Source organism: Balaenoptera acutorostrata, chromosome 12 (assembly GCF_949987535.1).
Source record: "Balaenoptera acutorostrata chromosome 12, mBalAcu1.1, whole genome shotgun sequence".
Lineage (NCBI taxonomy): Eukaryota > Metazoa > Chordata > Mammalia > Artiodactyla > Balaenopteridae > Balaenoptera > Balaenoptera acutorostrata.
In genome coordinates, this window is record NC_080075.1 from 9613505 (window position 1) to 9639507 (window position 26003).

Consider the following 26003-nt stretch of genomic DNA (forward strand, 5'->3'; position numbering starts at 1 on the left):
CACATTGTAAATTAACTATACTTCAATAAAAAAATATGGATCGAGAGTTTACACACATAACAGGGTCTCAGTAAGTGCAGCTTATTAAGGTGGAGGATGGGTCCCAGGCTGAAGCCGGGAAGGTGACCCAAGAGACTTGTTGAGACCCAGGAAAGGAGTGTGGAGGCTGGCAGCTAGCAGGAGGCCTGGGTCCTCTCCAGCCAGGGGGAGTACGAGCCTGGGCGGGCGTCTTGGCCTGCACGAGGTCTACCCCTGGGGAAACTGTAGATGTTTCCTACAACAAGAGCAAGAGCAGCCAACGATATCCCCGCGCTAGAGGACGTTCTCCCTCAGGGAGGGGTGAACACCAGCCAGGCCCTAACGTCCCGGCCACGCCTCTGGTCCCGGGACCATGCCCTCCCTGACGCACCCCTCCCGGGTTCTCCATCTGCGCTCCAGTCTACCCTTTGTTGGCAGGTCCAGCACGGTGTACCCTCGGCCCTCGCGAGGCCACCTCCTCCCTAGAGCCCCGTTCCCTCCCCGGCTAACACGCCTCACCCCGAACCCCTTCAAGTCAAGCCCTCGCTTGGGCGCTCAGGCCATGCCCCTCACGGGTGTCTTGGGCCAGGTCCCCCCACCCCTTGATTCGGACCCTTTGCTTAGGCCACACCCCTTCTTTGAATCTCTGACCTCAGATCTCGCTCCCGTCCTTGCCCTTCCTAGTGCGGCTGAGACGCCCCCGCCAGCGTGCTCGTGGCTGGGCTCCCCCACTGGACCTTCTGCGTCCCCTGACTGGCACCACAAGGGAGTGTGCAGCCTCTTCAGGTCGAGGCGAGAAGGCATGAATCAGAGCTGGAGCACGTGGACCTGAGGGGCCGCGGTGGCCGCACGTGTGGCGGTACACATCCTCCCCCAGCCTCAGGACCCTCCCTCCCGGGGGGCGGGGGGCAGGGCAGCGTCCTTCTCTCTGGACCCTGCCTTCCAATGTAGGGGCAGGAGCTGCCTGAGCTGCAGTGGCTGCTCTCTTGGGCTTGCAACACCAACATGAGTCACCCCCTTCTCCCCTTTCTCCTCTGGACCCCAGCCCTCAGACCCTTGGCGCCTTTAGCCATGGGGACAGAGAGGCATAAACCGACTACCAAAGGGCCTCAGCCAGCTGTCTGCCATGTCCTCAGAAACCTGCGAGGGCCATGCCTGCTGATGCGAGTACCTTTGGTTGCCTCATGTATTTTGATATTGTCTGTATATTGGGTGTTCAATTCATATCTGTTCAATGAATGGCTGAGAAAACGAAGCACTGCTTTAATAAACGAATCCATTGTGTGTCGGGTCAGTCTTTGGGGAAATGTGCTAAGTCTCCTGTACTAGTCATTAACGCCATTACCATTATGAGCATTCTGTGGTCAAAATTTTCTTGGTCCATTCAAAGTTGAGAGGAAGAGGTAAACATTTTGCAGGGTGCACCTCACAGCCAGAAATCCAACTGCCTCTCCACCAAGTCTGGATGGAGAATCGCCTCGCATCACGGCTTTGGGTGCTGGTTGGCTGGCCCCATCACCTGGCTTAGACACTGGAATGTAACTTCAACTGTTCCTGTTTTCCTGCATATTTTCTGGTCTTCTTTTCTTGAGACTTTTGCCACCAAGTCTTTCCATTCATTATACAAAATATTGTACGTCATGTTTGCTGGAGGAGATCTAAAACAAAACACACAGGAACTGTACTGCACAACTAAATGTGTAGCAATTCCTACCGGCTACTCCTTGGGAGGAAATAGAGGCTGATATTTCTGAGGGGTGAGGACTCTATGTACTTCCCGTCAGGAAGGCTTGTCATGTGTGAAATTCATTTTGCCTTGGGGCAACACAGAGTCTCTGGGAAAATCCTTTCCCGCCACGTTCTCATAACTAACGCAGGCTCTCCACAGCTTTGATTCGTCTCTGTGGGATGGAGCCAATCTTCACCACTTCTTCCGCCCCCTCACCCTGCCCCGCTGCACCACGCAGCTTGCAGGATCTTAGTTCCCTGACCAGGAATCGAACCCGGGCCCTCCGCAGTGAGAGCACGGAGTCCTAACCACTGGATGGCCAGGGAACTCCCCTTCACCACTTCTTTTGATACCTCTGAGAGACACGGAAGGGAAATGGTGAATCCAATGGATAAGCCCCAGTCAGAACTGTGAAGCGGGTCAAATTTATTTCCAAGAGGTCTTTAAATCTTCTCTAACTTCTGCCATATTCAGGGTTCCCCTTTCGCTTCAGGGGACCCACTGCTCTCTCAGAGGAGACAGCTGGGTGGGAGGTGATGGTGGCTGGCCAGAATGGGTTACCCGTCCCAGGAGCCTGGCATTTTCAAGGACACTTTTAGGGAAAGCAATGCAACTCTCGTGGGGAAATTTAAACGCTGCAGAGTTTGGCGGGGATGGGATGGGGGGTGGACACTTCACCCCTCATCACACACCACGGCCTCCTCCTTTCTCTGTGGACAGGCCGAGGACCCAACACAGCGCTGGGCACGACGTGAGGGGCCTTGGAGAGCTGCTTTTCCCCGCGATCAGGAATGTGGGTCCCAAGGCATACAGACCAAGGCACATAATTTCGAGGTGCAATTACTGCAAATGCGTAATCTTGTAAACCCTTTGCTTTCCAGTGCCTGCTCCTGGTTAGAGCCACTGTGTTTGAGCCTTCTCACCAGGGGGAGAGTTGAAGGACTTAACAACCGGTACAGACATACATTGACTGTTCAAAGTGGCCACTGTTGGAGCAGAGCCCTGGAGGCCCTCTCACCGCACCCCTCTGCCCCTCCGCACCAGCCATTAACCCTTCACTTGCTGGGTCACGGGGAAGACTGGGAAGTCTGGGGAGGTCCTGGGAAGGGGCTGTTTACCAACCAACAGAGGCACCTTTCAATATTCTAACCATCAGCACGGCTGCAGCGGTGTGAACGGGCTGAAAGTCAGCCTCTCCTCCCCTCCACAGCCTCTTCCCTCCCCACACACTTGGAGCTATGCTTTGCCTTTCTCTTCTACATCCATATTCCTGTTTTCCAATCTTTCAGCCAGAGACTGTACCATCTCCTCTTTCAGTGGCCCTCAGTATGGGAAGAGGTGTGGCCTCACCTGCGGAGGCCTTCAGAGGCAAGGATGGCCCAAACCAGGAAACCCCAAACCCAGCTGCGCATCAGAACCACAAGGCAGTGTCTGAGAACCCAATGGCCTGGGTGATCTGCACGTCTAGGAAGCACATCAGCCGACGCTGACGCACAACCAGGCTCAGAGGTCCCCGCTGTCCTCCTAAACCCAGGGTCAGAGGAAATTCTGGGGCAACGTTGGTACAAAAACCTGTGAGTTCTTGGAAGGAAGGCGGGCACTAAGAGCCACTCACAACGGCTGTTTCTTCCTGATGTCCGTGACCAACGCCAGCAGCAGCAACACCATGGCCGTGAGGATTCCTGACACCGACACAGCGGCGATGCTGATGTCCCTCTGCAGAAAGTGCAGAAGCCGCGCGTGTGGCATACTCCTGCTTGGAACATCTAAATGAGAAGACGCACGGCCGAGTAAACAGAGAGCGACGACGCCGTACGCCTCTGTAGGGACAGCTGGTTGGCTCTGCTTGGAGCCCGAATGAAAACCTTAGCATCTCAGCTGCTGGTTCCACAAGTCCTCCTGGGGAATAAACTGGCTGTGTTTAGGAAAAGACATTCACAACCTTTGATGGTGGAGGTGAGATGCTGAGGGTATGAGCTGGCAAACAGCAGAGCAACCAGTTTGGAGGAGGTGAGGAGAGCAACAGAGGAGAGTGAAGATGGAGGGAGGAGACAGGGCCACTACAGGAGATGAAAAGTCCCGCTGCAACGGCTTTTAAGAAAAATGGAATCACCCAACACAGACATAAATAAATTTAAAAAAAGAAAAATGGAGTCAACAGCCATAAAAAAGAGTGAAATAATGCCATTTGCAGCAACACAGATGGACCTACAGATTGTCATACTAAGTGAAGTAAGTCAGACAAAGACAAATATCATATGATATCACTTATATGTGGAATCTAAAAAACTGATGCAAATGAACTTGTTTACAAAACAGAAACAGACTCACATAGAAAACACATTTATGGTTACCAAAGGGGAAGGGGGGGAAGGGAAAAATCAGGAGTTTGGGATTAGCAGATACAAACTACCGTATATAAAACAGATAAACAACAAGGTCCTACTGTATAGCACAGGGAACTATATTCAATATCCTGTAATAAACCATAATGAAAAAGAATCTGAAAAAGAATATATATGTATATATATGTGTGTGTGTGTGTGTGTGTGTGTATTCTGAATCACTTTACTGTATACCAGAAACTAACACAATATTGTAAATCAACTATACTTCAATAAAAAAAAAAAAAAATGGAGTAAAGTATTCAGTCTGAAGCTTTCACAGGGCAGTGATACAACCTCTTCTCTGCTGCCCCTCATCCCTCCTCCCCCACCCCCAGCTCCAGGTAATTCTGCCACATACATTATCTGCCTCGGGTGTGTAGGTTTGGGGGAATTTCAAGACATAAGGCAAACATGATGCCAAGATGATCCCAAACTTTTTCAACCCTTTAGGGACTTGTAGAAACCTTGAGGGTAGATTTGGAATGCCACTACACGTGGGCTTGGGAATACTGTACAAGGCAATCTTAGCTAGATCTCAAAGGAAAGAGTCCTCAGCTGACACTGGGGACTCAGAGCTTCGGTTACCCCATTTGTAATGTGACCCAAAAAAGACAAAGGAATCAGGGAAATGGGGTACAGAGGTACCATGATAGGAATCAGATGTGGAGAGCTGCTGAGGGGAGCCTAGTGATGCAGGCGGGACATGCAGGCCAAGGGCTTTCTTGGGTTATGGGGAGAAAACTGAGGCACGTCCAACTTCCCACCTTCATCGATGCTATGTCAAGAGGCAGCGGCATCAAGCAACTTTAAGGGCTCTGTTGCAATAATTCAGCATTTAATTTCTTAGAGTTAGGAAGTGACAACCAGGTATAATTCTGATAGTGGGTAGCTACATGGAGGGAGTGTCCTGGACTTGGTATCAGCACGTTGCCATGATGGCAAGTTTCTACTCACTCTGAATGGGCCCAGCATCAAGTAATCTAAGGATGAAGATCAAGGACTAGGTTACCCTTTGGCATTTAATCCCTCCTGTTTGTTAGAAAGCATCAGTGCTCAGTAACGTCAAGGACTGTGATGATGGTGCCCATGTTATGGACGACCCTGGCTTGTAGAAACAACATCAAAGCAGCATCTTTTTGAAAGGGTGGGTGGCAAATTCCTAGAGTTAGTTTAATGCATAATTTTAACTGTAGATCATATGCTTTCGTGGGTAAATTAAAGGTGTGCTGACATCTAGTCCATTAAAACACCATGAAAGGCAAACAGTTGCATTCTGAAGTCATCCATAGGTAGGTACCTTATTTAGCTCACAATCTATAGATTATTACCTGGACTGATTGCTTCTTGAAGTGTTCCTTTATTTACGGTTGTTAACTGCTCATCACTTACATCCCTGTTGAAGAGAGAGGATTCCTTATCCCTCTTCTCCTCTGCAATGTGACCTACGAAAGACAAAAGACAAAATGGGTTCATCTAAAAACACCCAGCAGCTGTGATCAGTTCTGTTTTCATGATGAAAGTAACTGCCTCCAGAGTCAAAGTGAGGAGTTAGGATTTTGGAGAAAGGTCCAAACGGACATCAGTGTTTTGTTTCCGTTTATTTTTTTAACCTAACAAATTCCTGGGGAGACTGAGGCCATGGTTCTCACCCTGGAGTGTGCTTCAGAATCACCAGGAGGCCTTGTTAAAACACAGATCGCTGGGCTCCACCCCAGAGTTTCTGATTCAGGAAGTCTAGGGTGTGGGGGCTGAGAACGTGCATTTGTCACTTTCCCTGGGTGGTGCTGGTGCTGCTGAGTGGGGAGCACCCTTGCAGGGCCCAGCCAGAACCTCTCACATAGTTGCTGAGCCTCTCCGACCCCAGTCTCAACTAGTATAAAATAGAAATAATAAGACCTACCTCACTGATAGCATAATGTTCATGAAAACAATTCAGAAACCACAAAATACTATAAAAAAATGTTTCTGGAGGTATGTGGCCAAGATGGCAGAGTAGGAAGACCCTGAGCTCATCTCCTCCCAGGGGCACACCAAAGTCACAACTGTTTCCAGAACAACTGTCTATGAGAACGACCTGAAGACTAGTAGAAAAGACATCCCACAACTAAAGCTATAAAGAAGGAACCACAGCGAGACAGGGTATAGTCAGTACCCACGTCCCAGGCAAGGTGAGGTGAGCCACAAACAGGAGGATAATCACAACTGTAGAGGTTCTCCCCAGGGAGCAAGGGGTCCAAACCCCACATCGGGATCCCCAGCCCCGGGCTCCTGCACTGGGAGGACGAGCCACCAGAATGCCTGGCTTTGAAGGCCAGCAGGCTTTGCCTACGGAAGAGCTAAAGGGCTGTAGGAAACAGACTCTGCGCTTAAAGGACACATGCAAAATCTCACACACTCTGAGCCCCAGCACAGAGGCAATAATTTGAAAGGACGCTGGTCAGACCCACTTGCTGATCTTGGGGAGGCTCCCAGAGAGGAAGGAGGCAGCTGGGAACATAGATGCTGGCAGCAGTCATTTGGGGGATCTTGTTCTACCACAAGGACTCTGGGGCTGGCAAGCACCATTTTGGAGTCCTCCCTCTAGTCTGTTAGCGCCGGGGGCCTGCCTGCCCACCAACGGGCTGGCAGCAGTCCCAGGACCCCCCCCCCCAAGGCTGTGCAGCCAGCCACACCAGGCCCCAGCCCCCCAACACCAGCAGGCACAAGGCAGGGCCTGGCAGCCAACCAAGTCAGGGGCCAACTTCACCTACCAGCGCATCCACAGTAGCCAGCCCTGCCACAACAAAAGAGCCCCCCTGAGCACACAGCTCAAGCGACCAGAGGGGAGTGTGCTGCTGGGCCCCACGGTAAGTCTCATACACAAGGTTACAAAGTCTCTAAGATGGGGAAACATAACTGACCTACTTAATACTTAGAAATAAACACAGAGAATTAGGTAAAACGTGGAGACAAATAAGTATGTTTCAAATGAAGGAATAAGACAAAACCCCCAAAGAAGAACTAACTGAAGTATAGATAAGCAATCTACCTCATAAAGAGTTCAAGGTAATGATCCTAAAGATGCTCAACAAACTCAGGAGAAAAATGGAGGAGTACAATGAGAAGTTTAACAAAGAGCTTAAAAATATAAAGAAGAACCAAACAGAGCTGAAGAATGCAATAACTGAAATAAAAAATACACTAGAAGGAATCAACAGTAAATTAGGTGATACACAGGAATGGATCCACAAACTGGAAGGCAGAGGAGTGGAAATCACCCAAGCTGAACATAAAAAAGGAAAAAGAATTTTTAAAAATGAGGATAGTTTAAGAGACCTCTGGGACAACATCAAGCATACTAACATTCACATTGCAGAGGTCCCAGAAAGAGAAGAGTGAAATAAAGGGGCAGAGAACTTATCTGAAGAAATAATAGCTGAAACTTTGCTAACCTGGGAAAGGAAACAGACATCCAGATACAGAAAGCACAGAGTCCCAAACAAGATGAACCCAAAAAAGGTCTACACCGAGACATAATTAAAATGGCAAAAATTAAAGATAAAGACTATACTCCAGGGACTTCCCTGGTAGTCCAGTGGTTAAGAATCTGCCTCCCAATGCAGGGGACGCGGGTTCGATCCCTGGTCAGGGAACTAAGATCCCACATGCCACGGGGCAACTAAGCCTGTGCGCCATAACTACTGAGCACATGGGCCACAACAAGAGAGCCCGTGCGCCGCAACTACTGAGCCCGTGCGCTCTGGAGCCTGCACACTGCAACTAGAGAGAAGCCCACCTGGCACGGTGAGGAGCCCACACGCTGCAATGGAAGATCCCGCATGCTGCAATTAAGACCCGAGGCAGGCAAAAATAAAATTTAAATAAATAAATAAATAAATAAATATTTTTTTTAAAAGACTATACTCCAATAAAAATTTAAAAAGAAAAAAATAATAAAGATCAAGAGAGGATCCTTAAAGCAGCAAGGGAAAAGCAACTTGCTATGTACAAGGAAACTCCCATAAGGCTATCAGCTGACATTTCAGCAGAAACTTTGCAGACTAGAAGGGAGTGGGCATGATATATTCAAAGTGGTGAAAGCAAAAAATCTACAACCATGAATACTACCCCGCAAAGTTATCATTCAGATTTGAGGGAGAGATAAAGAGTTTTACAGACATGCAAAAGCTAAAAGAGTTACCACTGAACCAGCTTTACAGGAAAATTTAAAAGGACATCTCTAAGTGGAAAAAAAAAAGACCAAAACTGGAAATATGAAAATTACAAAAGGAAAAAGCTCATTGGTAAAAGCAAATATACAGTAAGGTAGTGGACCAAAAGACAAAAGTAGTAAAACCATCTACCTCCACAATAAGTAGTTGAGGGATACACAAAACAAAAAGATATAAAATATGATGTCAAAAACATTAAATATGGTGGGGGTGCAGGAGTGGAAATGCAGGATTATTAGAATGCATTCGAACTTAAGAGATCATCAACTTAAAATAATCATATATAGGGACTTTCCGGCAGTCCAGTGGTTAGGACTCAGCGTTTCCACTGCAGGGGGCATGGGTTCCATCCCCGGTAAGGGAACTAAGATCCCACAAGCCACACAGCATGGCCAAAAAGAAATCATATATATATTACATAATATATGTTACAATTAATTTAAGAAGATTGAAATCATATCAAACATCTTTTCTGACCATAATGATAGGAAAAATCAACTACAAGAAAAAAACTGCCAAAAACATAAACATAAAAATTGCCAAAAATACACCCAACATGCATGTAAACAACAAATAAGTCACTGAAGAAATTAAAGAGGAAGTCAAAAAATACCCAGAGACAAATGAAAATGGGAACACAATGATCCAAAATCAGTGGGACACAGCAAAAGCAGTTCTAAGAGGGAAGTTTATAGCAACATTAGCCTACCTCAGGAAACAAGAAAAATCTCAAATAAACAATCTAACCTTACACCTAAAGGAATTAGAAAAAGAACAAAAAGTACCCAAAGTTAGTAGAATAAAAGAAATAATAAAGATCAGAACAGAAATAAATGAAATAGAGACTTAAAAAGCAATAAAAAAAGATTAATGAAATTAAGAGCTCATTCTTTGAAAACATAAACAAAATCAATAAACCGTTAGCCAGACTCATCAAGAGAAAAAGAGAGGGCCCAAATAAATAAAATCAGAAACGATTAGAAGTTACACTTGACACCACAGGAACACAAAGGATTATGAGAGATTACTATGAATAATTATATGCCAATAAAATGGACAACCTAGAAGAAATTGATAAATTCCTAGAAACATATAATCTCTCAAGACTGAATCAGGAAGAAAAGGAAAATCTGAACAGAGCAGTTACCAGTAATAAAATTGAATCAGTAATTAAAAAAAAAAAAAAAACAACCTCCCAACAAGCAAAAGTTCAGGACCAGATGGCTTCACAGGTGAATCTGACCAAATATTTCAAGAAGAGCTAATCCTATCCTTCTCAAATTTTTCCAAAAAATTGCAGAGGAAGGAATGCTTCTGAACCCATCTATGATGCCAGCATCATCCTGATATGAAAACCAGATAGAGACACCACAAAAAAGGAAATTTATAGGCCAATATCAGTGATGAACATAGATGCGAAAATGCTCAACAAAATTAGCAAACTGAATACAACAATATATTAAATGGATCATACACCATGATCAAGTGGGATTTGTTCCAGAGATACAACAATGGTTCAATATCTGCATAAATCAATGTGATACAGCACATTAACAAATTGAAGAATAAATACCATATGATCATCTCAATAGATGCAGAAATACCTTTTGACAAAATTCAACATCTCAACAAAGTGGGTGTAGAGGGAACATACCTCAACATAATAAAGGCCGTATATGACAAGCCCACAGTTAACATCATACTCAATGGTGAAAAGCTGAAAGAATTTCCTCTAAGATCAGGAACAAGATAAGGATGCCTACTCTCTCCATTTTTATTCAACACAGTATTGGAAGTCCTAGCCAGAGAAATCAGACAAGAAAAAGAAATAAGAGGAATTCAAATTGGAACGGAAGAAGTAAAACTGTCACTGTTTGCAGATGACATGATACTATATAAAGAAAATCCTACACACACACACCCAAAACTGTTAAAACTAATAAATGAATTCAATAAAGTTGCAGAATACAAAATTAATATAGAGAAATCCGTTGCATTTTGTACAGTAACAAAGAACTATCAGAAAGTGAATTAAGAAAACAATCCCATTTACAAATGCTTTAAGAAGAATAAAATACCTAGAAACAAATCTTACCAAGGAGGTAAAAGGCTATACTTGGACAACTACAAGACTTTGATGAAAGAAATTGAAGACAACATAAACAAATGGAAAGATATACCATGCAGTCTACAGATTCACTGCAATCCCTATCAAAATACCAATGGCATTTTTCACAGAACTAGAACAAATAATTCTAAAATATGTATGGAAAAAAAGAATGAAATATTGCCATTTGCAGCAAATGGATGGACCTAGAGATTATCATAATGAATGAAGCCAGACAGAGAAAGACAAATATTACATTATATCACTTAGAAATGGAATCAAAAAAACAATACAAATGAGCTTATTTACAAAACAGAAACAGACTCATGGACATAGAAAACAAACTTATGGTTACCAAAGGGGAAAAATGTGGAGGAGGGATAAATTAGGAGTATGGGATTAATAGATACACACCACTATATGTAAAATAGATAAACAACAAGGATTTACTGTATAGTACAGGGAACTATATTCAATACCTTGCAATAACCTATAATGTAAAAGAACCAGGAAAAAAAAAGTATATATATATATAACTGAATCACTTTGCTGTACACCTGAAACTAATACAATATTGTAAATCAACTATACTTCAATCAATCAATGAAATGAGGAAAAAATAAAATAAAATTTGTATGGAAACACAGAAGACCCTGAACAGTCAAAACAATCTTGAGAAAGAAGAACAAAGCTGGAGTATCATGCTCCCTCATTTCAAACTATACTACAAAGCTACAGTACTGGCATAAAAACAGACACAAAGACAAATGGAACAACAGAGAACCCCTAAATAAACCCATGCACTTATGGTCAATCTATGACAAAGGAGGCAAAAATATACAATGGAGAAAAGACAGCCTCTTTTTTTAAAAAATAAATTTATTTATTTTATTTATTTTTGGCTGCTTTGGGTCTTCATTGCTGTGCACAGGCTTTCTCTAGTTGTGGTGAGCGGGGGCTACTCTTCATTGCGGTGCAGGGGCTTCTCCTTGCGCTGGCTTCTCTTGTTGTGGAGCATGGGCTCTAGGAGCACGGGCTTCAGTAGTTGTGGCACGCAGGCTCAGTAGTTGTGGTTCGCGGGCTCTAGAGTGCAGGCTCAGTAGTTGTTGTGCATGGGCTTAGTTGCTCCACGGCATGTGGGATCTTCCCAGACCAGGGCTCAAACCCATGTCCCCTGCATTGACAGGAGGATTCTTAACCACTGCGCCACCAGGGAAGCCCAAGACAGCCTCTTTAATAAATGGTGTTGGAAAAACTGGACAGTGACACATGCAAAAGAATCAAACTGGACTACTTTCTCACTCCATGAACAAAAATAAACTCAAAACAGATTAAAGACTTAACTATAAGACCTAAAACCATAAAACTCCTAGAAGAAAAAATAGGCAGTTAGCTCTTTGACACCAGTCTCAGCTATATGCCTCCTCAGGCAAGGGAAACAAAAGCAAAAGTAAACAAATGAGACCTAATCAAACTGAAAAGCTTTTGCACAGCAAACGAAACTATCCACAAAATGAAAAAGCCACTTACTGAATGGGAGAAGACATTTGCAAACAACATATCTGATAAGGGGTTAATATCCAAAATATACAAAGAACATATACACCTCAATATCAAACAAACAACCTGTTTTAAAATAAGCAGAAGACCTGGATAAACATTTTTTCCAAAGAGGACAGGCAAATGGCCAACAGACACAAGAAAGGATCCTCAACAGCACTAAATATCAGGGAAATGAAAATCAAAACCATGATGAGATATCACCTCACATCTGTCAGAATGGCTATTACCAAAAAGACAAGAGATAACAACTGTTGGCAGGGATATGGAGAAAAGGGAACCCTTGAACACTGTTGGTGGAAATGTAAATTGGTGCAGCCACTATGGAAACAGTATGGAGGTTCCTCAAAAAATTTAAAATGGAACTATCATATGATACAGCAATTCCACTTCTGGATATTTTTCCAAAGAAAACAGCAACATTAATTTGAAAAGATATATGCACCCCTATGTTCACTGCAGCATTATTTACAAAAGCCAAGATATGGAAGCAACAGAAGTGTCCATCAATAGAGGAACGGGACTTCCCTGGTGGTCCAGTGATTAAGACTCTGCGCTTCCAGTGCAGGAGGTGCAGGTTTGATCCCTGGTCGGAGAACTAAGATCCCACATGCTGTGGGGTGCGGCCAAAATCAAAAACAAGAACAAAATAGAGGAATGGATAAAGAAGATGTCACATATATATTTTATACACATACACACACACACACACACACACACACAACGGAGTCTTACTCAGCCATAAAAAAGAATGAAATCTTGCCATTTGTGATAACATGGATGGACCTAGAGAGTATTATGCTAAGTGAAATAAGTCACACAGAGAAAGACAAATACTGTATGATTTTACTTACATGTGGAATCTAAAAAATGAAGAAACATAACAAAACAGAAACAGACTCATAAATACAGAGAACAAATTGGTGGTTGCCTGAGGGGAGGAGGCATGGGAAGATGAGTGAAATAGATGAGGGAGATTAAGAGGAACAAACTTCCAGTTATAAAATAAATATGTCACGGGTATGTAATGTACTGCATAGGGAATATAGTCAATAATATTGTAATAACTTTGTATGGCGACAGATAGTAACTAAACTTACTATGGTGATCATTTTGTAATGTATAAAAATATTGAACCACTATGTTGTACACCTGAAACTAATATAACATTTTAAGTCAATTATACTTCAATTTTAAAAAGAATGTTTTTTGAATTGCAAGGGCAATACAGAAGATTAAATACCCTGAAATATTCATTTATTGGTAGAGGGACCACAGAATGGCTTAGTAGAAACAGACAGGGTTGAAAAACTGCAGCTAATTCTGCAGCTTTGGGGTGAGTTTGGTGAATCTGTCTAGGAAGTATGTGATAACAGCCTCACATTTCTGGAGAAAGAAATAAATTTATTTTTTATTCAATTTGGCTTAGAAAAAGAGAGAAAACTCTCAGCTTAAAATGACTCATAATTACTTGACTTTGGAAGTGCCAGCTTGTCAAATCAGGGTCAAGGGATTAACAAACACAGACAGAAAACTCTGGATAACATAGAGTTAATCTACTAAGGGGTTGTGTTTGCCTTGCTCTTTCATAGAGTGTTTTTAAAAAGATAGACTTGCCACTTGAACCCAAATTTTTACATTCCTTGTCTCTGTAGCATAAAAACAAAAACTAGAATCAGGAGTCACTATACATACTTATCATCAATATGGTCATAAGTTCTCATTTACCTAAAGATGTTTGGAGAGTTTGGAAGATGTTTTTCACATGTGGTGGGTTGTGATTTTGGTCATTTGTTGGATTATTTTCTGTGGGAAAAAAATAAGCACAATTACCAAGTTTTGCCAAATACAGTCAATTTCCAAACTTTATTTCAACTTTAGAAAGCCACTAACTATGAGAAAGTAGCAGTCCATTACAAGAGCAATTACAAGGAGCAAATCCCCCATGCATTTCCATGATGTGGACTCAATCCAAGCTGTCAATCAGTAACACCTTGGGCCTGGTAAAATCATCTTAAATGAGCCCAGAACCAAGAAATTTTGGCTTTGTGCTCAAGGAGAAGTTGAAGTTTTACATCTTCATAATTTCTTTGGGTGTTGTTTATTTGTTTTGCTCTCAGGAGACTCTAGCATTGAAATGCACCTTTGGTTATATGTTAACAGCACTTTATTGCTACGCTGTTAACTGAGGACTAGATTGCCTTCAGTGGAGCTATGATCATTATGACCTTGAACTCTCTGCAGACCTGGGCACACTTTTTCCAAGACACTTCACTTCTAAAAAGGATAATTTCCTCACCCCTCTTCCTAGCCGGCCCTCTTCCTTCTTACCATTAATTCTGGTTTTTTGAAAGGTCACTACTGCTAAGGAAGAGGTGCAGACAGGGTGGTCTGGGATTTCCTGGTCCCCACAGAGTAGCCTCAGAGCAGCTCCTGGCCTCTGAAGAGGGGCCTGGTCGGCCTCCTTTTCTTGTGGGGTGTCACCTTCACCACTGTATGCAGGGCCTCCTCATGCCTCTTCTTTGTTCACCTACTCAAAACACCTTATCAAGCAGACCTGCCTCTCTTTTAATCTCCCAAAGCTCCATGCAAGTATAACCTAAAGCACTTTTAACATACTTTCAACTTTAGCATGTTTATGTCCAATGATTATTCATGAGACTGACTCTCTTACTAGCTGTGAGCTCTTGGAAGACGAGAATGCCCCCATTTAGCTCTCCAGTTCCTGGCACAGTGCCTACCACAGGGAAGGAGAGCAACAGCTGGTCTTGAGTAAGAGAAGGAATCTTAAAGAATCTTGACTGCAACCTCATGAAAGACTCTGGGCCAGAACCACCAGCTAGGCCTGTCTGGTTGGCCAAGATTGCAGTAGTTTGAAGGCTGAAAGGCACTGGAGGGTCTGCATCCTAGATGACTAACAAGCTGTTGGCAGAAGGCCTCACCTCCTCATTGGCTGAGGCAGGAGGGCTCAGTTCCCCATCACAGGGGCCACCCCTTAGGACTGCTGGAGTGTCCTCACATGGCAGCTGACTTTCCTCTGAGTGAGCAATTAATCGAAGAGACAGCCAGCCGGAAACCATAAGGTCTTTTACGACCTAATCTATGAAGTGGCACAGCATCACTTCTGCCATAGTCTATTCATTAGAAGCAAATCACCAAGTCCAGCCCACAGTCAAGGGGACAGGGGTGAAGCTCCATCTTTCAAAGGGAGGGGTATCAAAGAATTTGTGGAGATATTTTAAAACCACAGTAGGAATGAAATTCCAAGGAAGACAGTTGAACAAAAAGGAAACGTTCACTTGTGTCCATGTGAACGTGAGGATTTTAATCAGCTACCTCTGCTTTGGTGCAAGAATTGTGGATGGAGAGAAGTGATACCCTTACAGAGGCATCTACACTCTGCAGGAAGCGTGGACCTGGGTATGCAACCTGTACCATTAAGCAGAGATCCCTGAAGGACTTCCAAGATATTAAGTTTAGCCACATGAAATTGGAGATCTTTGATCATTTTTGACTTACAAAAACAGTAAGATCAAATGAGTCAACCTCACAGTATAGTCCCAAGGGAGGGTTTCTAGTCTACATATTTCTTCTAATTTTGAGGCTCCTAGAAACCCAACATCATGGATTATCAAGATAAGTGTGATGATCAATTTGTAATGTGATCCTTTAACAAAGAAAATATGGAATTGGCTTCAAGCCAAATTGAGATCGATCACTGCATACCTTGGGGATCTGGGAAGACAGAGGAAAATAAATGCATTTTGTGCTTAGGAAGTGGTCAAGCATCGAGTCAAGCTCCGAGAAGGGAGAAAAAGCAATAAGGCTGATGACCGAAGGACGCTTTTTGAGAAGGTGATGTCATTTTTGGGAACATGCAAAAGTCCTAGAGAAATCTACCAACATGGCCAGTTGGGACATGCCACAGAGTCTGAGAGGGAATGGTACACTTTTTCCAGGGGACCAAGCTCAGTAGGGTACCAGGGACTCCAGGCCCCCTCCAGTGTCATAACCGGGGTGTGGAGGGGGACAGGAAGTGCTCACTGTCAACATCTGTATTTGACAGTTCTTTCATATGGCAACTACTTGAAAGGAAAATGCTACCCTCCCTGTTCTCCACTGGCAACGTTTCGAGCACATCAGCAGCACAGGTGGAACCCACTCAGCAGAAGACAGAAGGAGGTCTTGCCCTGGGTACACTGGGCATCTGGTCTAGTGAGAAAATCTAAGGACTAGTCATAAGCAGCTGCAAATTATTGTTCAGTGTGGTGTCTGTGAAACTCTTTCTGCCTACAAGTTCGTCCAGGTGTCCTTAAAAGGGATACAAATTATGCAAGTGTAACTGGTGTGTCTTACAGGCATCCTGCATTCAAACAGCGGCACTGTCGTCTCCTACTAGCTGCTTGACCTCCGGCAAGTTACTTAACTTCAGTATCTACATATGGAAAATGGGGGCATACTAATAATGATGCTACACACATAGGACTGCTGTGGGCATTAAATAATGTAGTTGAAAAACTCCTTTGGTACATAGCAAGTGCTCAGTGTACATTAATTTTATCATTATAACAGTGATGATTATTTTTTCAGAATGTACCATTCACTCATTCATTCACACATTCATTCATTTAGCAAATCTTATTAAGCTCCTACCTTATATCAGACCCTAACTCCTCAGCCCTGGGGAAAGACAGTCTAGTGAATGCAACAGTTATTGTTATGATTTGTCTTATGGTCATTTCAGCATATGTACTAGAAGGATGATTACCAGTAAATTTAAAGGGGGAAATAGACAGTCCTAAATACAATAGGGCATTAAGTAGAAAATAATGTATGCAAAGAAAAGATGGAGGTTATAAATGAATTCTGATGTTAAAAGAACAAACATTTTGTCCTGGTTCCTATGAAGGAAAATGGCAGTTCCTTATTTGAAAGCAATTAACAGAAGGAATTGCTTTACAAATCAAAAGACCAAGCTAGAGAGTAAGCTGTGTGTCCCCCAAGTAGATCATTTAATTACATTTGAACAACGAACAATTGTGTTTATTATTCAGGGTGTCCCAGCACTATAACGTGCACTCCTGGACAGGCCACACCTCGCATTTGCAGGGACTCGCGCAAGAGTACAGACGGAGACACACCCATCATATGTATCAATATTTAAAAGTTCTAAATTGTGACTTGGTCTGCGTTTCCACACAAGGACTTGCAGCCCACTGCTTCCTTGGTGGCTAAAGGAACCCCACTTCCCAGGATACACTGAAGCAGGACAGAAGCTGCAACCAGGCCCAAGACTCCTGAGTAGTGACTGGACACACCAAATCTCCCTATGATCAAGTGGGATTTATTCTAGGAATGCAAGGTTTGTTCAATATTAGGAAATCCATTAATATCATATACAATACTAGTAGACTTAAGGGAAAAATTAAATCATATGAATAGTTACAAAGATCCTGACAAAATTCAACACCCATACCCGTTTTTAAAAACACACAAGCAGGGTTTCCCTGGTGGCACAGTTGTTAAGAATCCGCCTGCCAATGCAGGGGACATGGGTTTGAGCCGTGGTCCAGGAAGATCCCACATGCTACGGAGCAGCTAAGCCCGTGCACCACAACTACTGAGCCTGCGCTCTAGAGCCCGTGAGCCACAACTACTGAGCCCACGTGCCACAACTACTAATGCCTGCGCACCTAGAGCCCGTGCTCCGCAACAAGAGAAGCCACCGCAATGAGAAGCCCGTGCACCACAACAAAGAGTAGCCCCCGCTCTCTGCAACTAGAGAAAGGCCACGCGCAGCAACGAACACCCAATGCAGCCAAAAATAAATAAATTAAATAAATTTTTTTAAATGCAAGCAAAGAGAAATTGACAGATACATTCTCAATGTGAATATATGTACACATATATATATGTATGTATGTATGCATTTATGTGTGTGTATATGTATGTACCTTAGTCATCTTAGTTCTATAACCAGCATCTAAATCAGGAAACACTAAAGGCATTTCCTCTAAGAGCAGGAACAAGGCAGGATGCCCACTGCGTCTCCACTAGTACTCAAGATTGTCCTAGAGGTATTAGCATAGACGATTAGACATGATAAAGAAATCAGCAGCACAATAACTGGTGAAGTAAAACTATTTCTATTTTCTGATGATATAATGGCATAACCTAGAATTGCATGAGGTGGTCGAATATAAAATTAATATACAGAAGTCAATTGCCTTTCTATACCAAAACACTAATTAGGTAGAGGATATAATGGTAGGGAAACCCCCCTTTACAATGACACAGAAGACCAAACTACTTAGGAATAAACTTAAGATATGTGCAAAATCTACATGAGGAAAACTTTAACACACACTGAAAGAGCTCAAAGTAAACTTAAAGAAATTGGAAAGACCTCCCCTTTTCTAGGTAGGTTTGACTTACTATCCATTTCCCCAAAGTGAAATTGCATTATAAATTGAAAGCAGTGCCAATAAAAACACCAACAGGCTTCTAATCAAGTTAGACAAGTTAATACTAAAGTTCATGGCGAAAACAAACATGCAAAAATAACCAGGAAAACACTGAAAAAACAAAAACTGCCGAAAGGGGACTAGTCCCGCAAGACATGAAAGCATACTGTCTCAGCCTCTGTAATTAAAACAGTGTAGGGCTTCCCTGGTGGCGCAGTGGTTGAGAATCTGCCTGCCAATGCAGGGGACACGGGTTCGTGCCCTGGTCTGGGAAGATCCCACATGCCGCGGAGCAACTGGGCCCATGAGCCACAATTACTGAGCCTGCGTGTCTGGAGCCTGTGCTCCGCAACAAGAGAGGCCGCGATAGTGAGAGGCCCCCGCTTGCTGCAACTAGGGAAAGCCCTCGCACAGAAACGAAGACCCAACACAGCCATAAACAATAAATAAATTAATTTTTAAAAATTGTCTAAAAAAAGATACAAATAAATAAAACAGTGTAGTACTGTCGTGTTTAGAGACCAACAGACCAGTGTTTAGGTTAGAAAGCCCAGGAACAGACCCAGTACTTAGGGGAATTTAGTATATGATAAAGGGGGCTTCTCGGGTCACTGGAGCAAAGATGGGCTTTTTAATACCTGGTGTTGGGACAGCTGGGTAGCCATGTCACAGAAAAATGGGATGCTGTGAACTGTGCTGGTGAAGCCATTCTAGCCCATGTGCGGTCCTCAGCACAAAAGCACCCTCTCACTTCTCCCGGCGGAGACCCAGGTACCAAAGAGATGCCCAACTGTGTTTCATTTATGATTATCATGCAATTTACAGAAGGAAACGTGTAGTGTAAATTCAGGGATATTAGAAGTATTCATTTTAAAGAGACTTCTGTGGTAAACTGATCTCCGAAAACCATCTAAGCCAGTGGTTCCAAACACCAGGGGCTGGTATCTGGCCAACTGTATCCAAGTCACTCAGAGAATATGCAAAGATGTGCAGAACCTGGACTCCATTTCTAGAGATTCTCGGTGGGTTCCGAGAATAAGGATTTTTAATAAGCTCTTTCCATTCCACATCCTCTTCCCCGTGGCTGATGCACAGTTGGGCTTGGGAACCACTGACCTAGTTCCTATTCCTGCACCCAGCAAAGACCACATATTCGCCAACTCAGACAGTGACATATTTGGCCTTTTTTGTTTTTGTTTTTTGGCCACACCGCATGGCTTTCAGGATCTTAGTTTCCCGACCAGGGATCAAACTCGTGCCCCCTGCAGTGAAAGCACTGAGTCCTAACCACTGGACGGCCAGGGAGTTCCCTATTTTTCTTTTTAAATTTTTAAATCTGTCTAGGGAAGAAATGCTGCATGGGATTCTAGTTCCTCATCCTGAGGAACTAGTTCCTCTTCAGAGCCCATCTGCTTCCATCATAATCAAATCTGAGATGAGCCTTTGCTTTGATGGAGAGAGCGCCTCTGGGGTACCACTTCCAGAAAGTGCTCAGCCCCTCACTAGCCCCGTCCCCCAGGGGTTGGGGAGAGACTTCACTGTTCAGTTTGGGAGAGGGATTCAGGTGCCTGTTACTGGCTCCTTTCTCCTTGCCTCTGTCTCTCTGTCTCTATCTCTCTGCAGAGAGCAAACGTTTTGATCTGCTTCTCTATGCTGTGAATTTTACAAAAGCAAACTCTCTCAAGGAGGGTGTTTGGAGAAGGCAAGGGTATCCTAAACCTTACCAGTGACTGGAGCACTCTTCCTAGCTCCAGGTGAAGCACCCACATTAACCAGCCAAGTATTCCTGGAGAGAATGGTCTGAGCTCCATCTGCTGGGCCCTCAGCTTAGTCTCACATTTGGTTCTGAACTCAGGCAAGAGGAAGAAGAGGTATCACTTATTGACCCCTAACTCCAATTTTATCCATTTGCATTTACCATTATTGGAAATTCTGTCCATGCTGCCAAGGAAAAATTCTGATTCAGAATTCCCATCAACATTGGCTCCTGTGATGATAAAACACATGAAAAAAAATTGAAAAATTTTTATCAGTACACCCTTACAAGCCCCTTGGGCCCATATTTTCAGTGTTTTTTAAAGTCTTTTTCATATTCTTTTCCACTATGGTTTATCACAGGATATTGAATATAGTTCCCTGTGCTATACAGTAGGACCTTGTTGTTTATCCATCCTATATATACTAGTTTGCATCTGCTAATCCCAAACTCCCAATCCAGTGTTGAAATGAATGCTAACATAGAATTCAACTTGTACTTGGAAATGTGTGTTTGAAAGTTTATATGTCATTGTAGAGAGAAGCACCAGCTGGTTGCAGAGGCTGGAGCCCAGGCTGTGGGAAAGGAACCTCAGGAATTGGAATTCACATCTGTATGCAATATTCCAACAAGTTCTCACTCCTCTGCTACCCAGGCACTAATGTGCACTGCTGGCAATTTCTGATTCCCAATTCTATCCTTACGACCTGCGATCGAATACCTGCCTTAATTCTCAAAAGTGTTACTTAAAACATAATAATGATATGAAGCTGCTTTAAAGGGAACAGTGTGTTCATCACTTTTGTTATTTCTACGGCTGGGCCTAGGGCAAGTGATTTTTCTTGTCCTTGGTCTTATCCGTGGAATGAGGTACTAAGGACTGCACCAGCTCTCACGCAGGGCTGAGATTAGCCTCAAAGCAGGTCATGCACGTGGAAGTATAAAGCGTGTTTGGTGGAAAGTTATGACACCACTCGGGGCTCCCGGTGTAAGGAACGGTAAACACCATTTGCAATCCAGTCCCTGTTCTCTGAACAGCCTCCAGAGAGTAAGAGCCTGCTGGACACACGAAGTTGAGGGATTTCCCCAAAATAGAAGGATAGTTACGCTTTCATCTTGGAGGTTATAGAGAGGATTTCAGACAATTCTTTCCTTCATATCTCTATTTGTCTTTGCTGCACAAGTAGCTGTTTTAAAGAACGGTAAAATGATAGCTTAGTACCTATAATACAGTACATAGGCCTATAGAAAAATGTGCACTTAAAGCGTTTTAAAGGCATATACTTGCTTTCTTTTGTGTCTCTCTTTGTAACTGATTTGCCTGCTGTGCTTCTTGTTTCTCCTAGAATTTCATCTCAAGTGAAGTAAATAAAGGCATATTAACACCAGCAGTGGAGATCTGATATTTTTCCCTGTAAAGCAGTCTATAAATACAGTGAATAAATAATACAAACTCAACGAATATGTGAAATTACACTCTAAAATTCCTTCTCTTGGGAAGGGAAATTCTAATAACATAAATCATTTCTGAAAAATTTTGATTCCACTAGATGTCCGGGGCAGTAAACATTGCCCACTAAAGATATATAGCTAGAAACTTTGTCCCAAATCTCATGATATGTAGTGTCATAATTTTCCTTCTTATTCATGCTGTCATTCTGACCCATCTCTGAGACTTTCCCCAGGATGGCCCATAAATATGGGTGAAGGCCGGAGGGTAAAAATAAAGCAAAACAGAGTTTTAGTCAGAAAGCTCTTTGTTTATAAACTGTTCCTAATTTTTCATGATTACATTTTTGGAACTATATTAATTTCTCCTTCCCTTTTAAAGTTTTCAGTCTTCTACTATTCCCTGGGGACAGCAGTTTTGTTTGTCCTTCTAGGTTTACTTTGAAAAGCAACAGACAATAATCATCACAAATTCCATTCATTTTGTGTATATTCTGAGTCCTTTTTCAAAGGTTGTTGGTATATTGGTGGGTGGTCTACTCACCTGATGGAATAAATGCTGACAATAAGGACACAAAAGCTTTAACCATTACTTCACTCATTCAAGATGATGAGTTCTCACATCCCCTTCCTTGATGAATGCATCGACCTACAAGTTCCTGAACTGTTGCTCAGGGAGAACTTGGCAAGTTTATCAGTGGCCCACCAATGCCAAGGCCAACACTGGCCTGGCACGGGGTGGGTCAGTAGGCCTATGGGGGTGATGGGATTCTTCTAAACCCTGCACCAGCCACCCATCTTCAGATGCACCCACTCCCCTTCCACACATGTGGGGCTGGATTCAGAGACACAGGGCACCTGCCAAGAAGAGAAAAGTGTTCTCATTCCTAGATGGGAATTCCTGAAAGCGTGGATAGTGGTACTGCAAGAGCTATCTGCATCCATTCATTCATTCAGTCATGATCACTGACCACCAATCAATCAGCCAGACAGTTAGTACTGATTTATTAAAGCCTCTTTAACAGCATACATGGAAGAAGGGCAAACCCAGAGTTCCTGAAATGCTTTTTCTGCATCAGTTGAGATGATCATGTGGTTTTGTATTTCATTCTGTTAATGTAGTCCATTACATTGATTGATTTTCCTATGTTGAACGATGCTTGCACTCCAGGAATAAATCCCACTTGGTCTGGTGTATAATCCTTTTAATACGATGTTGGATTCGGTTTTCTAGCCTTTTGTTGGGGAATTTTGCATTTATATGTACAAGTGATATTGCTCTGTAGTTATCTTAAAGCGTCTTTGTCTGGCTTTGGTATCAGGGTATACTGGCCTCTTAGAACTAGTTAGGAAGTGTTTTCTCCTCTTCAATTTTTTGGAAGAGTTAGAGAAGCATTAGTGTTAGCTCATTTATATGTCTGGTAGCATTCACCAGTGAAGCAACTTGAATCTGGGCTCTTCCTTGTTAGGAGGTTTTGATTACTGATTCAGTCTCCTTGTTTATTACAAGTCTATTCCAATTTTCTATTTCTCCTGAATCAGTTTTGATAGTTTGTGTGTTTCTAGGAATGTGCTCATTTCTTCTAAGTTATCCAATTTTTTGGCATACGACTGTTCATAGTATTCTCTTATAATCCTTTTTATTTCTGTGATTGTAGTAATGTCCCCACAATTCTTAACTAATAATTGAGTCTTCTCTCTTTTTTTCTCATTCAATCTAGCTAAAGATTTGTTAATTTTGTTATCTTTTTAAGGAACCAATCTTTGGTTTCATTGATTTTCTCTATTGTTTTTCTATTCTCTGTTTCATGTATTTCCATTCTATTCTTTATTATCTTCTTCATTCTGCTAGCTTTGAATTTAGTTTGCTATTGTTTTTCTTGTTTCTCAAAGTATACAGATAGGTTATTTATTTGAGATCTTTCTTATTTTTAATGTATGCATTTATAGTTATAAATTTCCCTCTTAGCATTGTTTTGCTGCATAAGTTTTGGTATGTCATATTTGATTTTCATTCATCTCAAGGTAATTTCTAATTTCTTATTGGTTATTTAAGAGTCTGTTGCTTTATTTCCATATATTTGTGTATTTTCTAGTTTTCCCTCTGCTGTAAACTTCTAGTTTCATTCCATTGTGATCAGGAAAGATACTTTATATAATTTATATCTTTTTCAATTTATTCAGAGTTCTTTTGTGGCCAACATATGGAGAATGTTCTATGTGCACTTGATAAGAATGTATTTTCTGCTGTTGTTGGGTGGCGTGTTCTGTATATGTTTGTTAGGTCTAATTGGTTTATACTGTTGTTCAAGTCTTCTATTTCCTTATTATCTTTCTAGTCCTATGTGTTATTGAGAGTGGGTTATTGAAGTCTCCAACTATTATTGTAGAACTATTTCTCCATTCAATTCTGTCCATTATTGGTTCATATATTTGGGGGTTCTGTTGCTGTGTGATATGTGTTTATAGTTGTTATGTCTTCTTTCTGTGTTGAACCCTTATCAATACATAATGTCCTTGTCTTTTGTAAACTTTTTTATTTGAAATCTATTTTGCTGGAAAATAATATAGCTACTCTTTATTTTTTTCCTTATGGCTTTGAGTTACTGTCTAGTATTGTTTCATTTCAGTCTGAAGTATTCCCTTTAGTATTTCTAACGGGGCATATCTCTTAGCTTATGTTTATCTGGAAATTTCTTAATTTCTCCTCCATGATCAAAGAATAGTTTTGTCAGATGTAGAATTCTTAGTTGACAGTACTTTTCTTTCAGGACTTTAAATATGTCATATCACTGCTTCTGGCTTCCATGATTTTCGTGTTGAAATCGGCCATTAATCTTATTGAGGATCCCTTGTACATAATGTCGCTTCTCTCTTTCATGCTGACAAGATTCTCTTTGTCTTTTGATTTCAACAATTTGACTATAATGTGCTTTAGTGTCGGTCTCTTCCATTTACCTTGCCTGGAGTTTGTAGAGCTTCTTGGATGTGTATAATCATCAGATTTGGGAAGTTTTGGAGCATTATTTCCTCAAATATGTTCTCTGTCATTTGCTCGCTTCTCCTTCTGGGACTTCTAAAATGTATATGTTGGTACTCTTGATGGTGTCTCACAGGCCCTCATGCTCTGTTTATTCATTTCATTTTTTTCTTTCTGCTCCTCAGACTGGATAATTTCAAGTGTCCCAGGTCAAAGTTAGGGATCCTTAATTCTGCCTGCTCAAATCTGCTGTCACATCCCTCCAGTGAGTTTTTCATTTCACTTACTGTACTTTTCAACTTCAGAATTTCTCTTTGGCTCATTTTTCTAACTTCTATTTCTTTATTGATATTCCTACTTTGTTCAAACATTGTTTTCCTTATTTCCTTCTTTGTCCATCATTTCCTTTACGGATTAAATATATTAAAGACAGTTGATTTAATATCTTTGATGAATAATTCCAGTTCCTAGGCTTCCTCAGGGATGGGGTCTTACTATTTCTTTTTTTTTTTTTTTTCCTGTGAATGGGCCATACTGTCCTGTTTCTTTGTATGTTTCATAATTTTTTTTTGTTGAGACCTACACATTCTATTTGGGTAACTTTGGAAATCTAATTCTCCCGCTCCTCAGGGATGGCCAGTTTTGGCTTGTTGAGGGCTGGAACCATGCACTTGTGACTTCTCCAAACTATTTTGGCAAAGTGTATATTCCTTACTGTGTATGGGTGCTGAATTTCCAGTTTGTTATGTCTGCAGTCACTCGGTGACCTGACAAAGGTTTCCGTAAGTGTCTATATTTCAAAAGGAGAAAAACAAAAAATACTGTCTTTTTAATCTCCTTGACAGACTTTCTTGGAAGCTCTTTAGGTCATGATAGTGAAACAATGGCCAGCCTCAGTGCCTGCCCTCAGTGATCAAAGGCAGTGATCAACCCACACCCAGATTGTGGCACCTGGAAGCCACACTGAGAATGTGGGCTGCGAAACACTTGGCTACCTGCCATGGGGCTGGGGGATGGAGAATGGTAGGATCTACATGGAACACTGAAATTCACTAAAATTTACCAATCTCTTCATCAAGTTCCTTCCTGGACTATGCAAATGTTCATCTCTTGTTCCAAAATAGTTGCTTAAGATAGATCTTGCCAGCTCAGTTATAGCTTCGGTGAAGAGATGTATTCCTGGAGCTTCCTACCCAACCATCTTCCATCTAGGCCTTGGTTTTTCTCAAATTTACCTGGGAGGCTTGGAATAGATCAATGAGTCCCAGCCTAGAATCACCTGGAGAGCTTTAAAAACTACTGATGCAAAGGTAGATTTCCCATGCCAGGAAATCTGATCACG

General features: G+C 42.3%; 1 protein-coding gene across 1 annotated transcript; it reads right to left on the bottom strand.

Moving 5' to 3' along the window:
* Positions 1 to 1433: 1433 nt before the first annotated feature.
* C12H2orf92 (chromosome 12 C2orf92 homolog) lies at positions 1434 to 20446 on the bottom strand. The gene is made up of 5 exons (XM_057558479.1): positions 20395 to 20446; positions 13741 to 13818; positions 5463 to 5576; positions 3363 to 3513; positions 1434 to 1676 (listed from the first exon to the last, which is right to left on the bottom strand). Exons 1-5 carry the CDS (start codon positions 20414 to 20416, stop codon positions 1502 to 1504), a joined length of 540 nt encoding a protein of 179 aa, XP_057414462.1. The 5' UTR covers positions 20417 to 20446; the 3' UTR covers positions 1434 to 1501.
* Positions 20447 to 26003: the final 5557 nt, after the last annotated feature.